Source organism: Bos grunniens, chromosome 8 (assembly GCF_055505025.1).
Source record: "Bos grunniens cultivar Pamir isolate PY7600 chromosome 8, Bosgru_T2T1.0, whole genome shotgun sequence".
NCBI lineage: Eukaryota > Metazoa > Chordata > Mammalia > Artiodactyla > Bovidae > Bos > Bos grunniens.
The window spans coordinates 94,238,690-94,255,069 of record NC_141172.1 but is presented as its reverse complement, the minus strand read 5'-3'; the positions used below and the strand labels follow the sequence as shown (position 1 = coordinate 94,255,069).

The 16,380-nt window shown below is 48.4% G+C and overlaps 1 protein-coding gene across 5 annotated transcripts in view; it reads left to right on the top strand.

Moving 5' to 3' along the window:
• Positions 1–16,380, top strand: part of ABCA1 (ATP binding cassette subfamily A member 1) — a 137,121-nt gene that overhangs the window by 87,338 nt on the left and 33,403 nt on the right. For 4 of the 5 annotated variants that reach the window (XM_086414526.1, XM_086414527.1, XM_086414528.1 and 1 more), the window contains 13 exons: positions 15–220; positions 1,014–1,190; positions 2,715–2,937; positions 5,180–5,401; positions 6,436–6,640; positions 7,776–7,889; positions 8,583–8,754; positions 10,059–10,190; positions 11,057–11,199; positions 11,418–11,555; positions 12,805–13,025; positions 14,476–14,554; positions 15,300–15,502. In XM_086414526.1, coding sequence (XP_086270652.1) covers positions 15–220; positions 1,014–1,190; positions 2,715–2,937; positions 5,180–5,401; positions 6,436–6,640; positions 7,776–7,889; positions 8,583–8,754; positions 10,059–10,190; positions 11,057–11,199; positions 11,418–11,555; positions 12,805–13,025; positions 14,476–14,554; positions 15,300–15,502 — 2,235 coding nt within the window. Of the gene's footprint in view, positions 1–14; positions 221–1,013; positions 1,191–2,714; positions 2,938–5,179; positions 5,402–6,435; positions 6,641–7,775; positions 7,890–8,582; positions 8,755–10,058; positions 10,191–11,056; positions 11,200–11,417; positions 11,556–12,804; positions 13,026–14,375; positions 14,449–14,475; positions 14,555–15,299; positions 15,503–16,380 lie in introns of all 5 variants that reach the window. The other variant, XM_086414529.1, reaches the window with a different exon arrangement.

Sequence of the window (16,380 nt, the reverse complement as noted above, 5' to 3'; positions counted from 1 at the left end):
TGTTCTTCCTTCAGTGTGTCAACCTGAACAAGCTAGAACCAGTAGCGACAGAGGTTCTGCTCATCAACAAGTCCATGGAGCTCTTGGATGAGCGCAAATTCTGGGCTGGGGTAGTGTTCACTGGAATTGCTCCCGGCAGCGTCGAGTTACCGCATCATGTTAAGTACAAGATCCGGATGGACATTGACAATGTGGAGAGGACGAATAAGATCAAGGACGGGTAAGTGGAATCGCATTGTACCAGCCAGTCTTAGAGAAGTCAAGAGCAGCTAATGTGATTGGAGATACTTTAATAATTTTGTAAAAATTTCAAACAAAGATAAATCGGTGGCATGATTTTTGTGTAACTGGCACATTCGTGGTAGAGACAGCTGTTTCAAAGGTCATAAAATATCCTTGTCTTTTCGTTTTGCATTTCCATTCAAGGGAATTAGTCCTAAAGAATTAAATCAACTGGAACAAAGAAAGAAGGAAAAAGACATTAGGTTCCCTGTGCTAATGCTATCCATTTCTATAAAAGGGGGCAAATAACCAAGATAAAAAATGATAAAGTGAATTTTGACACATCCACTTGTAGTAATGTTAGGAAGCAATGGAGGAGGGAAAAAAACCAAACCAACAAGTGGTTTGCTCATTCCGATTATATCTATTTAAAAACATGTACACATCACTGAGGGCTCCCCAGGTGGCGCTAGTGGTAAATAACCCACCTGCCAGTACAGGAGACGTAAGAGACACAGGTTCAGTCCCTGGGTTGGGAAGATCCCCTAGAGGAGGGCACGGCAACCCACTCCAGTATTCTTGCCTAGGGAATCCCATGGACAGAGGAGCTACAGTCCATAGCATCCCTAAGAGTCGGACAAGACTGAAGCAATTTAGTGTGCACGCACGCGTCACTGAGACCACAAAGTACGATGCAGAAATAAAAACAGTGGCTCTGAAGGCTTGTGGGTGATTGAAATTTTTGTTGTGTGGTTCTAAGGAATGTTCAATCATCTGTGGCTTGATTTAAGGTACTGGGACCCTGGTCCTCGGGCTGACCCCTTTGAAGATATGCGGTATGTCTGGGGAGGCTTCGCTTACTTGCAGGATGTGGTGGAGCAGGCAATCATCAGGGTGCTGACGGGCACAGAGAAGAAAACTGGCGTGTACATGCAGCAGATGCCTTACCCCTGTTATGTTGATGACATGTGAGTTACCAGTAAGCTGCCACCTTTACTTAACTGGTTAGCACTGTCCCCAGGTGGGGTGTGTACACACACACACACACATGCCAAGAGAGGAAACAGAATGCTTTGGTTAAATTTATTTTATATGTGTGTTGATACTGGTCAAAAAATTGATGAAAACAAGACTATGGCTACTGAAAAGCAGCTGTTTTTGAAGTTGTGTGGAGATTTCAGGAAATAAGATGCTAGATGTAGGTAGTTGACAGTTTGAGGCACAGGCACACATGAATACACACCACACACCAGTAATCCTCACTCCTTTCTGGTCTATGGTTACTAGAACTTTTATTTTTCATACCCTATCCTTTTGGTCAAAATTGGCCCAATCTCCAAGTTTAAAATGTGTCAGGACGAGCACATGCCAAATATATTCACACATCCGTACGTCCCCCAAATACAGAGGCGCGGTGTTACGGACCTTGAAAAGCTAACTTCACATCAGTTTTTCTTCTTCTCTCAGAAAGTGGTAAGCCACATTTTCAAACAATACAAATAAAACTGAACAAGTCCATTTTATGTTAGACTTTTTAGATAACCTTTGAGTGCTTAGTCACTGTGTTACCAAGTGGGGTCTGTGGCTCTATGGCTCATGATTTCTTGTGAGAGCAAGAATGGGGCAGAGGTGTAGTTATTGCAGGCATCTGAAGTATGTCATGTCTCTTCCAAATTCTGGAAACTCTTTCATTCTCTGTTGTGTGAGGGTGAGAGTGAGTGTGTGTGTGTGTGTGTGTGTGTATAGAGATCAGAGTGCAGAAGTAGCAGGGTTACTCTCCTTGTATCTCTCCCAGCTTCTTATTGAACCACACTTTTACTTGCAGGGTTCATTCTAGCTGTTCAGTTCACCTGGATTTATCTTGTTTTTCACCTTCAGAAAGACTAGCCAGTATTTTCCAATGACGCCCCTAAGCAAAGCTTTACTCTAGAAAGGACATATTAAGATGGGGACACGCCTGTTGTCACATACCCTGTAAGTGCCTAAGTGGTAAAGCTGAGACTTGAACCTTGAGTTTTAGAGTCTAGATTCTGTATCCCTTTGACTTCGCTGCATTTCATTTTCTAGTTTGGAATCTGAAATCTGAAATGTTACTGACAGGAGCTGCATAAAGTGTGTTTCTGCACCATCTGTCGTAACAGTTGTGCAAGGCAAGCTGATAGTGAGAAGACCTTGAAGATGTTGAACTTTCATGAGACAATGAATTGGGTTTTTGGTTTTGTTGGCTTTGTTTTAGTACTTTAAAACCACATTTAGTTTAATGACCTCTGATAGTTATCTAGCTACTAAAGCAAGCCCTCAAAGAACTTTGGCATCACTTTGTTAATAGTTTGTAATCACTGCATTGCCCCGCTCACCAAGCATTCCTGTCAGGGTGCACAGGTCTGCCCATCTCGGGCTTGGTCCTGGTGATTCCTCTTGCATGCCAGCCCAGAGTTGTTGGCCCAGGAGCCTGGCTCACTCTTGCCTTTAATCCTCCCCTACCCTTCCAGCTTCCTGCGGGTCATGAGCCGGTCCATGCCTCTCTTCATGACGCTGGCCTGGATCTACTCAGTAGCTGTGATCATCAAGGGCATTGTGTACGAGAAGGAGGCGCGGCTGAAAGAGACCATGCGCATCATGGGCCTGGACAACGGTATCCTCTGGTTCAGCTGGTTCATCAGCAGCCTCATCCCTCTGCTCGTGAGCGCCGGCCTACTGGTGGTCATCCTGAAAGTAAGACTGCTTCACTGGCTCCTCCCTCTGCCCCCCGGGCTACCGGATCAGAAGAAAAGCACAGATTGTTTGGGAGGGATAGGATCAGAGGTGCAGTTCCTGCAATTCCTTCATTTTATAATTGGGAAAAGTGATGAAACTTGGAGAGACCCTGAGAAGGGCAGCAACTTGCCCAGTGTCAGCCCAGTTGGTTAGTATAGCTAGGCTGGACTGAACCTAGGAGCCTCATGTCCTAGGTGAGCGTGTGCTTAACTACACCATGCTGTCTGCTTGGCAATGGCTTGTGACAGTATCTGAGAGTTATTCATTTTCCTAGGTGTATGTATTGGTTGATGATTCTGCCAGAATTCTAAAAACCATAATCAGAAGGATAGATACTGTTTACGTTTAGATTTTCTGGAAGCAGAGGCTGAGATAAGAGTTTGGTGTATGTTTATTTCTTAGGGATCTATATCTATACAAGGAACGGAGAGAATGCAGGATTGAGCACAGACAGGAGTTGAACTGTGGTGCATGGCTAAGCCCCTGGGCACTCTGGCCATGGAGTTGAAATGTCCAGCCCTTTAGGTTACCCCAAGGCCTCCCTCTCTGACAATCCATTGTCCCAGGCCCCTCAATTAGTAACTGGAAAGATGTGCCCCAGGGCTGGGCAGCTTTCTGCAGCTGGGACAAACCCAGAGCAGTTGCTGCCTGAGGCTGTCCACTGACAGCCGGTCAGCAAGCCTTTCCATGAAGGGGACTCTGTACAGTGCGGTTCTGTGTCCACCCCTTACTTTAATAGACTTACGTGCCAATTTTTTTCTCAATTGTTTCATTAAAGAATACATCTTTTAAAAATAAATGTTTTTAAAAGCAGAGGGGTACCAAGGAAAAGGAACTAACAATTGAAAACTAGCTACTAATCATTACAAGTGAGCACTTACTGATTGCCAAACACTATTTAAAACACATGCGTATGCTTAGAAGGCATGGCACCCCACTCCAGTACTCTTGCCTGGAAAATCCCATGGACGGAGGAGCCTGGTGGGCTGCATGCAGTCCATGGGGTTGCTAAGAATTGGGCACAACTGAGTGATTTCATTTTCACTTTTCACTTTCATGCATTGGAGAAGGAAATGGCAACCCACTCCAGTGTTCTTGCCTGGAGAATCCCAGGGACAGGGGAGCCTAGTGCGCTGCCGTCTATGGGGTCGCACAGAGTCGGACATGACTGAAGCGACGCAGCAGCAGCAGCAGCAGCAGCATGCTGTCTTATGACGTCCTCACTAAGGAACCCATTTAACATACAAGGAAATGAGGCCAAGGAAGGTTAAGGACTTCATTGAGGTCACCTGGCAGTATGGCAGAGCTGTTCTTGCTGAAATCAAGCCCCCCTCATGCTTTGATATCTGACTGCCAGGCCTGAGCTCTGTGGCCAGGATGGGGGTCTTGTGGCTGGTGGGTGTGAGCTGCTCTTCCAATTGTGTGCTGGTAGGTCTTTGTGACGGAGAAGGCGATGGCACCCACTCCAGTACTCTTGCCTGGAAAATCCCATGGATGGAGGAGCCTGGTGGGCTGCAGTCCATGGGGTTGCTAAGAGTCATACAGGACTGAGCGACTTCACTTTCACTTTTCACTTTCATGCATTGGAGAAGGAAGTGGCAACCCACTCCAGTGTTCCTGCCTGGAGAATCCCAGGGATGGCGGAGCCTGGTGGGCTGCCATCTATAGGGTCACACAGAGTCGGACACGACTGAAGTGACTTAGCAGCAGCAGCAGCAGGTCCTTGTGAAACAGAACCAACTACTTGGGAGAAACTTGACAGGTCTACAGAGTTTGGATGGTTATGTGGCTCCAGAATCCATGGCACATTCTTACAGGGGATGTTAAGATGGCCTGGCCATTTTTATTGGCTTTCAGAGAGAGAGGTCATGTAGGATGCTATCTCTTGCAATTCTTTCTTGGTGCTCATAGTCCTTATAAAAGGTGATATTATTTCTTGGAGAAACAATGAACAGAATTGTCTATTGAGGTGAACCTTGGTGAATATCAAGCCTGGACTTTGTTCTGTTTCTGACTCTACTGTTCATTTGCTGTGTGGTCTTGGGCTGGTCATTTCCCTTCTGTAGACTTCATTTCACTCACCAGAAAAATGAACAGCGCTGTTTCTCTATATTGTCTTTTAAGATGACTTTAATAAGCCCTGGCTGCTTCCCACGGATCATTGCTTATTGAGAGTCTTACTTGGTCTCTTTCTTCCCAGTTAGGAAACCTGCTTCCCTACAGTGACCCCAGCGTGGTGTTTGTCTTTCTGTCTGTGTTCGCCACGGTGACCATCCTGCAGTGCTTCCTGATCAGCACGCTCTTCTCCAGAGCCAACCTGGCGGCCGCCTGTGGGGGCATCATTTACTTCATGCTATACCTGCCCTACGTCCTGTGCGTGGCGTGGCAAGACTACGTGGGCTTTACCCTCAAGATCTTCGTGGTGAGTCCCTCTGGCCCTTCGGCAGTACCTGCATTCGCAGCCACCCCTGGTATTTCACCTCTGCTTTGTAGTCCAAGCTGAGAACAGAAGATAAGAGATTCTCTTTCCACGGGGACTTAAACCTCAATTCTAGATTATATGCTCCTTGAAGGCAGGGACTGTCTTACTCAGTAGTTTATCTTTAGTCCTCTGAGTGAACAGTGGTTGAATTGAATCGAATGATAATTTTGAGGGAGCCAGACTGCACCATGGGCCAGCTGGGGGTAAATGGCCCTGGGGAATGACTTTAGAGCATTCCCTTTTATCTGCCTTTTATCTCCCAGCTCTGTTGGCCATGTTAATCTCACCACAAAGTCACAGTCAGAGATAGAACTGAAAGTTCTTGAGGTCAGAGCTGGCTCGTTCTGGACCTTTATCTTCCTTGTGTCCAATATGGAGTTTAACTTGAGTAACATTTTCTAAACTTCAAGACTGAGGAACAGGTGCCCCATCTCCCCACAAATCCCTGCCTTTACTCCCTTCCCTTGTACAGAGGAGGAGAGGCCTTTGAAAGTATGCAAGTCCCAGTAAGAGTGAGTTGTTTTCTGAGTTTTCTATAAGATGCTCCAAGGCATCCATTAGGCATCAGCAGCCCCAGACAGGTTCCTATGACACTGAGCCCTTTACTGACCGAGCCGGGAGCTTGAGAGGACCCTGACAAATGCCTCTGTGTGTGTGTGTGTGTATGTGCGTGTATAAGGTACAGTTGCTGAGCCCTTGAGGCATCTTTAGAAGCATAAAATTCTAAAAGTTTTATATGCCATCATATATGCATTTCTGAAATGTGTGTGCATAATGAGTGCTTATAAATAGAATCACTTTATATGCTGTCAAGGAGCCCACTCCCCTGAAGGGACTCTGTAGATGAATATTTCCATATCTTGTAATTGATCCATTTTGCAAATTCACATTTCTCCAGGTGGCATTTACATTAGCAGTGATAGGAAAATGAGAGACAAGGAGATGGATGAATGAATTTTGCCTCTTTTGTACAGAGCCTGATGTCTCCTGTGGCTTTTGGGTTCGGCTGTGAGTACTTCGCCCTTTTCGAGGAGCAGGGCATTGGGGTACAGTGGGACAACCTCTTTGAGAGCCCCACAGAGGAAGATGGCTTCAACCTCACCACCTCCGTCTCCATGATGCTGTTTGACACCTTTCTCTATGGGGTGATGACGTGGTACATCGAGGCTGTGTTTCCAGGTACACTGGACTTCCACACTGCTTTTGTCTTCATCCAGGAAAAAGAAATTTCTAACCGTGTCATTTTCCTCACTTTGTGCTGGAATTTCTGCAGGGCCCGGGTCTCCTTGGAAAGTGGTTAGGGCTTTAGACCTATGGCAAACAAATTATCTCTAAGAAGAAGCTACTGATGCTAAAAGTACAGCTTTTACTACTGACCTAACTCTTATTTCTTGAGCACTGTGTGCCAGGCACCTGCACAGTGTCTTATAAATGATGCTTTGGTTCAATTTAATACTCATAAGACTGCTGGGAGGGAGTTGCTGTTCTACCCAGTTTTTGCAAATGAGAGAAGTATGATGCAAAGAAGTTAAATAACTTACCTGTGGCCACATAACTGGTAAGAGTAGGTGCTGGGAGGTGAACCCAAGTGAGTTACACTGAGTCAGCTTGCCCAGCAGAGTCCTCTCAAGCTGAACCAGGTCTCGAATTCTGTTTCCCCTGAGTTACCACCAGCAGAGGTTCTGTTTCCTGAGTACAGCTTGTGAATAACAAGATACATATTGGTGCTAAGCCCTTGCCTGTGTTTTAATCAAAAGTCATAAAAGTTCATTTTTATACTTCCATAATAAGTCTTCTTGACTGAGACCTCCCTTGGATATATTTTCATAGAAGATCAAATTCTGAGAGAGCGAGGTTTTAACCCTTTCTGGTTCACTTTCTGATTTTTCTCCAAAGGAGTGGCCATGGAATATTGATTACCCATCCCTACTTGGACTACTTGAATGTCCCACACTGAATGTGCAATTTTGTATTGTACAGATCCGGATTCAGATTCTGAGTCCTTCACTTCACTGGCTGAGTGATCTTGAGTGGGCCACTAATCCCTCAGTCTCCTCATCTCTAAAGTGGGAATGATAACCTGCCTCATGGGGTTGCTGGAAAGATTCAGAGAAGTGCAGGGTGTTTGTCATACATAGTAGAGCTCAGCAAATGTTAGCCCCTCCTCCCCCACCTCCATTCCATTCTGTCCTGTCTCCCAACAGCTGTGTCAAGGGGAGACATCACGGAAGCTGTGTCTGGGATACCTGGCTGGGATACCTGGGGGTTGCTGGGGCATTACATAATTTGGCTCACATCTGTGCTTGGATTTTAGGCCAGTATGGAATCCCCAGGCCCTGGTATTTCCCTTGCACTAAGTCCTACTGGTTTGGCGAGGAAAGTGATGAGAAGAGCCACCCTGGTTCCAGCCACAAGGGAGCATCAGAAAGTGAGTTTTACTGACCTGCGTCCCCCTGACTGCTGTGCTGCTTCCCTCCTGGCCCTCCTTGAGGGGGCAAGGAGTGGCTTCCTCCCTGAAGAGTCTAAAACCACCTTGGGGGCAGAGACATCACATGAGGTGCCCCTTTCCAAATTCTTGACTGCGTTTTTGTCCAGTGCTGTTGACTTCTGGGGGAGTTGCTCTCTGAGTTCCTAAGGGACATTTCCTTTGCTTTCTTGGCTTCATTAAAAAAAAAAAAGTGACTTTTGATCTCTCCCTTCACCTCCACCTGTCCCTCACACACATATACACGTACTTTGTGCCCAGTATGGCTTCCTAAATCATTCAGAAGTCCCTCTTCTGCTGAATTCTTCTGTGCCCTGCCCCCACTCGCCAGTGGTGACGTGTGACGTCCTTGGTATGGCTTACGAGATCCCTTACCACCTGCCCCTGCCTGCTGATCCAGCTGCTCCTCCTGCCATCCCTCCTCTTCTTCCCCAGCCTCTCTGCACCTTTCTTACTGTATTCCGATCACCAACACTAGTGCCCAGTTGGGCCCTAATTAAAGATTTGTTGCCTGCTTGCCTGAGAAACAGAAATAGCCATGGAGAACGGACAGTTGTAAAATTACAAGACCCTACATCTTGACCTCCCACTTGTTAGTGTCTTCGGTGGGCTCATTTGTGTCCTGTCTTCTCGCAGTCTGCATGGAGGAGGAACCCACCCATCTGAAACTGGGTGTGTCCATTCAGAACCTGATGAAGGTTTACCGGGATGGCATGAAGGTGGCTGTGGATGGCCTGGCCTTGAATTTCTACGAGGGGCAGATCACCTCCTTCCTGGGCCACAATGGAGCTGGCAAGACCACCACCATGTAAGAAGAGGGTGTGGCTGGCTGAGAATCAGCCGCAGGAAGGGTCTTGCCTATAGTCAGAAACTCATACCTAAGGACTGCTGCTGCTACTGCTGCTAAGTCACTTCAGTCGTGTCCGACTCTGTGCGACCCCATAGACGGCAGCCCACCAGGCTTCCCTGTCCCTGGGATTCTCCAGGCAGGAACACTGGAGTGGGTTGCCATTTCCTTCTCCAATGCATGAAAGTGAAAAGTGAAAGTGAAGTCGCTCAGTCATGTCCGACTCTTAGCGACCCCATGGACTGCAGCCCACCAGGCTCCTCTGTCCATGGGATTTTCCAGGCAAGTGTACTGGAGTGGGGTGCCATTGCCTTCTCCATACCTAAGGACATTGTGTTGCTTACCCAGGCAAGGGCAGAGTGCATAAGGAGTTGATGAGTATAAAAATATCACCTAATCACGAGAATGTTTTCCAAATGCTGGATTTTCCTATCTTCGGGTTAAAATAGGCTGGGGACCTTTTGATGACCTTTGCCATTTGGTTCTCAAAATTCTGCAGTGTTTTAGAACCTGATGTTGTGACAGATCTGAGAAAGGGTTTCTTTGGGACTGGTTTGGTCAGGATTAGGAGGCAAGAATGTGAAAAGGAAGATAGGCTGTGTTGGAGAGACGAGGCAATTTCTGGAAGCTCTGTCTCTAAGCAGATGTGAGGAACAGCTGGGCAGCTGGCTGTAAGACTGCCTTCTCTGGGACCGATAAGAACCTTAATAATGAGCAGTTTCAGAAGGGAACATGGGCCATAAACATACCAGAGTTACCCTCAGTGGCTTTCAGTGTAGCCCATCAACCATTTCAGAGGGTATGTTGGTGGTGGGGGAGGTAACCTCTTTTTCCTGTTATATATTTTTTAAATGCACAATTAATATATTGCAAAAATTGCAGAAAATCTTTAAAATCTAAAAAGTCCTAACACACAAATTATTTTCGTCTTTAAATAATTGGTTCTACTTTGTCCATTTGACTTGAACATGATTTTAGGCATAAAAAATGTGTGTTTTAAAGTGTACTTCCCATTGCAAATTGGAATCTTTATTTAAAAAATGTGTGTGCTAAAATTGCCATTTCCAACACACAGGCCCACCCCTATCTGTTCACTGAGGCAAAGAGTCCTTTGCTGTGTCGGTGTCCCTTGGGGTCTCTTAGGAAGGAAAGAGGGTGGAGGGTTGCTGCCTCTGCTTTCCTCCAGGGCTCTGCAGCCTAGAATGGAGCGTCTCCAGGGCAGGAGGGCTAACGCTGACTCCTGTACTTTCACATTTTTTCCTCAGGTCCATCCTAACTGGGTTGTTCCCTCCCACCTCGGGCACTGCCTACATCCTAGGGAAAGACATACGCTCCGAGATGAGCACCATCCGGCAGAACCTGGGGGTCTGTCCCCAGCATAACGTGCTGTTTGACATGTGAGTACCAGCAGCTCCTCTATGGAGGTGTGTCAGGAGTGATGGGCAGAGTTGGACTTAAGCATTTTTACCACCTTTAGGGGTAGCAGGCCTCACCTTCCTGGACATGTTGAGACCTGGTTGTCCTTCAGTTTTGGAAAAGTGAGTTGTGGGGTGAGAGGTGTTACATTGGTCCAGCGGTGGATGAGGACTGGGGAAACAGTGCTGTCTATCGCTGTCCTTCTAGAGTAAGGAAGCCTCTCTCCCCACTCACCCTCCCTGAGGCTGCCACAGCTTTCACCTGGTGGTACCCCAGGGCCCTCAGTGTGTGGGCTCTGTGTTTCCTGCTCAGAACTTTGCTCCCATTCAGCTTGCCCATCAGCAATCAGGGAGCCCCTGTGGTGAGCAGACGGAGACTTGAGCTCTGTGACCTTGGGCAAGGGCACCCCCTTCTGGGCCCCGGTTTTCTCTTACCTAAGTGGGCAGCTCAGGCTTGTGTCCTCTACAGGGGTCCTTCTTCTGTCGGGGCTGAGGTCCTTTGAGGTTCAAGGGAGTTGCTCCAGGCTAAGGCCGGGCAGCTCCTTGGTTGGTGGGACCGTGGAGAAAGGTTCTCTGAGGACCTGCTGCTGCCTGATGGGTGGCCATCAGGCCCGCGGGGAATAGAGTGGATGTGACCTGTCACAGTTTTGGTGGTGTTTCTGGAGCAGCTCATGTGGCTGCTTACTGTGGTTCTGCCTTGAATCCTTCCTTGAGATTATCTTGCAAAAATGAATAAAGTTAACAAAAAAAAAAAGTGGGAAAGAAAAATGTGCCTGTCGTGTTCTGGGTGAGGAGGCACTGTTCTGTGTGTCCTGGGGACCCAGAGTGACCTGCCCCTCCATCCCCAGGCTGACTGTCGAGGAGCACATTTGGTTCTATGCCCGCCTGAAAGGGCTCTCCGAGAAGCATGTGAAAGCTGAGATGGAGCAGATGGCCTTGGATGTTGGGTTGCCGCCCAGCAAACTGAAAAGCAAAACAAGTCAGCTGTCAGGTGAAGCCCAGAGATGCCTTCCTCCTCCACCTCCCCTTCTACACACATATACACACACACGAAATATGGCTGCCCTAGGGTCCCCTGCTTCGAGGGAGGGGAAGGGTGGGTCAGAAACATGTCCCGGACTTGTCCCCAGAGGGGTGCCTCCACTTGTCTCTTGCCCCCTCTGCCATCATTCACTGGGCTGTTCTGGGGCCTGTTTCCTCTCGCCATAGGTGGAATGCAGAGAAAGCTGTCTGTGGCCTTGGCCTTTGTTGGGGGATCCAAGGTTGTCATTCTGGATGAGCCCACAGCCGGTGTGGACCCTTACTCCCGCAGGGGGATATGGGAGCTGCTGCTGAAGTACCGACAAGGTCACTGATGTGTATTTACTCTGTCTTCTGGGCTGGGAGCGGGGAGAAAGGGGGAGGGAGGGGCTCTCAAAGACTGGCTGTATCTCAGGGCTGTTCCTGCTAGAGCACCAGAATTGCTTCTCAAGGAGAATATGAAGCTGAATGATGAGATCAGCCCTGGTCTGCAAGTAGGAGGCCTGGTTTACAAGACACTTCAAGTTTCACTTCAATCCCTAGGGGCCTGCATGGGGGAGGGAAATGGGGACAAGGGACGTCCTCTGTGGGGCCCCTGGGCCCCCTCCAACATAGAACTTTCACTTGCCTAGTACAATCATGGTCCCCCGCAGACAGATTCCTGAGAGCCGAGACTGTGTCGACCTATATCTCTGTCCCCACGTGGTGCACTACGCTTGCATGTTGTCAAAGTAGAGGAACACTTGAGTGGATGGGAGAGTTGCAGTCAGTTTGTGTGACCCCATGGATTGTAACCTGCCAGGCTCCTCTATCTGTGGGATTCTCCAGGCAAGAATACTGGAGTGGGTTGCCATGCACTCCTCCAACGGATCTTTCCGACCCAGGGCTTGAATCCGAATCTCCCTGGGGCTCCTGCATTGCAGGTGGATTCTTTACCGCTGAGCCACCAGGGTGGAAGATACATAGGATGGTGTGGTACAAGGGGCACAGGTTTGGAGTCAGCTCAAGTTGGCCCAAGACTTTGGAAAAGCCATTAAACTTGCCTCAGTGTCTTTATCTATAATGGTGGTTAATTCCTACCTTATGAAAAGTGGAAGTCGCTCAGTTGTGTCTGACTCTTTGCGACCCCATGGACTGTAGCCTGCCAGGCTCCTCTGTCCATAGAATTCTCCAGGCAAGGATACAGGAGTGGGTGGCTATTCCCTTCTCCAGGGGATCTTCCCAACTCAGGGATTGAACCCAGGTCTACCACATTGCAGGTGGAATCTTTACCAACTGAGCCCCAGGGAATCCCATCTTATGAAGGATTTAGTTAAATGAGGCCTAGCATGTAGACCACCTAGCACACTGCTAGCCTGAAGCTAGTTCCCAGATAAACATTCCCGCCCTTTGTTCTATGAGGATGCAGGGCTGTCCTCACGACATTACCCGCCTGGGGGTCACAAGCACACAGCCTTGGAGTATTTCTCCCAGGCGTCCCCCCCGCCCCGGCTCTTATTTCTGTAGCTTCGGCCCCTGTGAGCAGTGAGGATGGCCAGCCTCACCTGTGCTATGTCCCTGTGTTTGTGCCTGGCAGGCCGCACCATTATCCTCTCCACGCACCACATGGATGAGGCGGACATCCTGGGGGACAGGATCGCCATCATTTCCCATGGGAAGCTCTGCTGCGTGGGCTCCTCCCTGTTCCTGAAGAACCAGCTGGGGACAGGCTACTACCTGACCCTGGTCAAGAAGGACGTGGAGTCTTCCCTCAGCTCATGCAGAAATAGCAGTAGCACTGTGTCATACCTGAAAAAGGTGAGTTGCAGTCTCAGTGTGTCCGGGGAATCAGGACTCTTTGGCTATGACTGGCTTGTTCATACCTGCCCCAGTCTGCCACCTTGAGGCCACCAGCTCCCTGCTCTGTGCCCTGTGGAGTCATGTACCTCCTACATGGAAAGCTACAGAGACTTCTGTTCCCATCGTGTTAGCTCTGCTGAATCCCGTTTCCTTTTTCTAATGGAGACACAGTGAGTGTAGGAAAAGGTCCTTAGAGGACTTAATGTTGTTGAAGAAGAGAGGTTTGCCAAGAGTTAAGAGCCTTGGCTGCAGAATGCCCTGCTGAGTCTGCTCATTACCTTTAAATCTTCTCGACTTAAACTTTTAAACTACAAAACAGCAAATATTTATCGAACACTGATTTCATGCCAAACACTCAATCTAGCAGACTCTGGACATAAAAGAAAATCATAATAATAGTTGTAGCATTGTTATCATTTGTAGGCCTATTTTTTTTTTTTTTTTAAACATCGTCTCGGAGTACAAAGCAACCCTGGGAAGAAGGTACTGTACTTATTATCTTAGATGATGGAAGTGAGGCTTGTAGGGATTTAGTTCGTTCAAGGTCATCCAACAAGTGCATTACACAGGAGGGACCAGAACCCAATAACAAAGTACATTCTCCCCTGTACTGCAGTACATGCCTGAGATTTATTTGTGTTTTCCAACAGTGGCACTCAAAACACTTACCAATATATCCCATCCTTGACCTCCTGTCCACTTATTTACCTTTTAACTGGTGTCTGGTGAGTCAAAGTGTAGTCTGAGGCCAGTGGCATTGGGATCACTTGGGAACTTGTGAGAAATGCAGAAACATGGGCCAAAATCAGACTTGCTAAATCAGAATCTGCATTTTAACAAGGTCCTATGGTGAAGAGACACAAATTAAAGTTTGAGAAGCTCTGAACAACACAACCAGGCAGGTAAATCCCATGCCCAAGACTGTTGGTGAGGGCCTGGTTATAGCACTCATAGGTTTGTGGGGGGGTTTTTGGCCATGCTACATGGCTTATGGAATCTAATCCCTTGACCAGGGATTGAACCCATGCCCCCTGCAGTGGAAGCACAGAGTCTTAACCACTGAACCTTACAGTATGCATCGGCAGGCCAGAGTTCGAGAGCGCTGCTTCCTGTGCACACAACACACACATGTTAGATCAGACAGTGGCTTCAGAAGCCAAGACTGCCTGGCTGTATGCCCCTCAGGAGAAACTTTTTGCTCCAGTTCTCACACACAGAAACCTCTCGGAAGCCCCGCCCCGGTGAAGGTGGTGGTGGCTGTACCTTGCTCGGTCCCTGACCCATTCTCACCTCCTTCTTTGCCATCAGGAGGACAGTGTTTCTCAGAGCAGTTCTGATGCTGGCCTGGGCAGCGACCATGAAAGTGACACGCTGACCATCGGTAAGGACTCTGGGGTTTCTTATTCAGGTGGTGTCTGAGCTTCCCCCAGCTGGGCAGAGTGGAGGCACAGGAGGAGAGGTGCAGAGGCTGGTGGCGCTGACTCAAGGTTTGCTGCTGGGCTGGGGCTGGGTGGCTGCGGGAGCAGGCGCTGTTTAGAGGCGGATTGGCCTAATGCTTGCTGGGGAGCCTGGGGCTTGGTCTGGGAGCCGACAGGGCAGTGTCCCAGATAGCTGAGATGATTGGGGTAGCGGGTGGTTGTTCCTCACCCATTCAGCTGAGATGAATGGGTCTGGCTGGACACTGGACACCTCCCTCAGGAGGGATGTCTAGATGTCCAATGTCCCCAGTGACACATATGGAATGGAAGCCTTTACCTTGGCCAAGTCTTCTCTGCCCTAACAACTGGCTCTTCCCAGGAAGACCTCTCTTTCCACGAACTGTTTGATTAACCCTCTATTGAGATAAATAGAGGATCCTCCTTGAATAGATTAAGAGAAAGATGAAGAACCTCTTAAGGTTCCTTTAGTCAAGTTTTCCAATGAAGAATCCTAGCTTTTTGGCAATAGACACTAGGCTTTCAACCTCAGAAAGTCATTCAGCCAGCCACCCCCCACCTACCCACCATAAACTGAGGGCCTACACGGTGCCCGGCTTTGGTGATGCAAAGGTGAATAAGACCCAGTCCATGCCCCCAGGAACCCTTGGGCCAGAGATGAACCTGTGGAATGATTTCAGTGTCTGGGCCAGCTGTGGTGTGCAGGCAGTGGGCTTCTGAGGAGCAGGCAGAGGGTGAAGGAAGGGGGCCTCTGAGCCGGCCAAGCCGTATCATATCTGTGCTGTGGTCCCTACAGATGTCTCTGCGATCTCCAACCTCATCAGGAAGCATGTGGCTGAGGCCCGGCTGGTGGAAGACATTGGGCATGAGCTGACCTACGTGCTGCCCTACGAGGCTGCCAGAGAGGGAGCCTTTGTGGAACTCTTCCACGAAATTGACGACCGGCTCTCAGACCTAGGCATCTCCAGTTACGGCATCTCAGAGACTACTCTGGAAGAAGTAAGTTCAGTGACCGACTGTCAGAACTGAGCAGGGCCCACAATCCTGGGGCCAGACAGGCAGCCTGCATATCCACTGTGAGTAGGATCACCATGGACGTAGGCACTGAGCCCTTAGGTCGTTGGCATCTGGGCAGTGTTGCTCCCAGTTAGACCTTTAAGATTTCAGTGGGAGATGGTAGGAAAGAAGTAAGAGGATTGATCCTGGTGTGACCAGGCATGGCCATGCCTAGGAAAAGTCCAACATTTATGGAAAACCTACTTATGCCTTGGGCTAACCTGGGAGTGTTTTGTTGTGTTCAGTCATTGTAACTCATTTAATCCTCATAACAAGATGAGAAAATTGACATGAAGGGATGCTGAGCAGATTCAGATCAGGGGTTTTGAGCTCCAAAGCCCATACTCTATTACTGTGTAAGCAGTGCCTCTCTTTAGGGAAACCTTGAGGGTTGGAAGGGATATAAAAGTTGTCTGTTCCAGTAGTCCCCAAGTTAGCCTGTGCAGCAGAATCTTCTGTGAATATTCTAAAAATGTCAAGGCTCAACTCCAGGGTCTTTGAATCAGAATTCCTGGAGGTAAGACCTTAATGTCTGTGCTTTTATTGCATGCTTCCTGGGCAGCATCTCTGTAGATCAGAGTTTGGGAATCGCCTGTCTAGTTCAGGTTGCCTTCTGGTGTTAGAAACCCTGCCATAACATTTCTAGTGACAGGGAACGCCTCTTCTCCTGATCATCCTGTCTTGGAGAGCCTATTTTCATGCTTGCTTGCTCAAAGATTTCGGGCCAAAGAGTTGAAGCCACTTGGCTCATTCCCTGTAGGTTCAGAACAAATTCCACCTTATGCAGTGTCCTGATGTCATAACTTTAATTTGAAAATGAC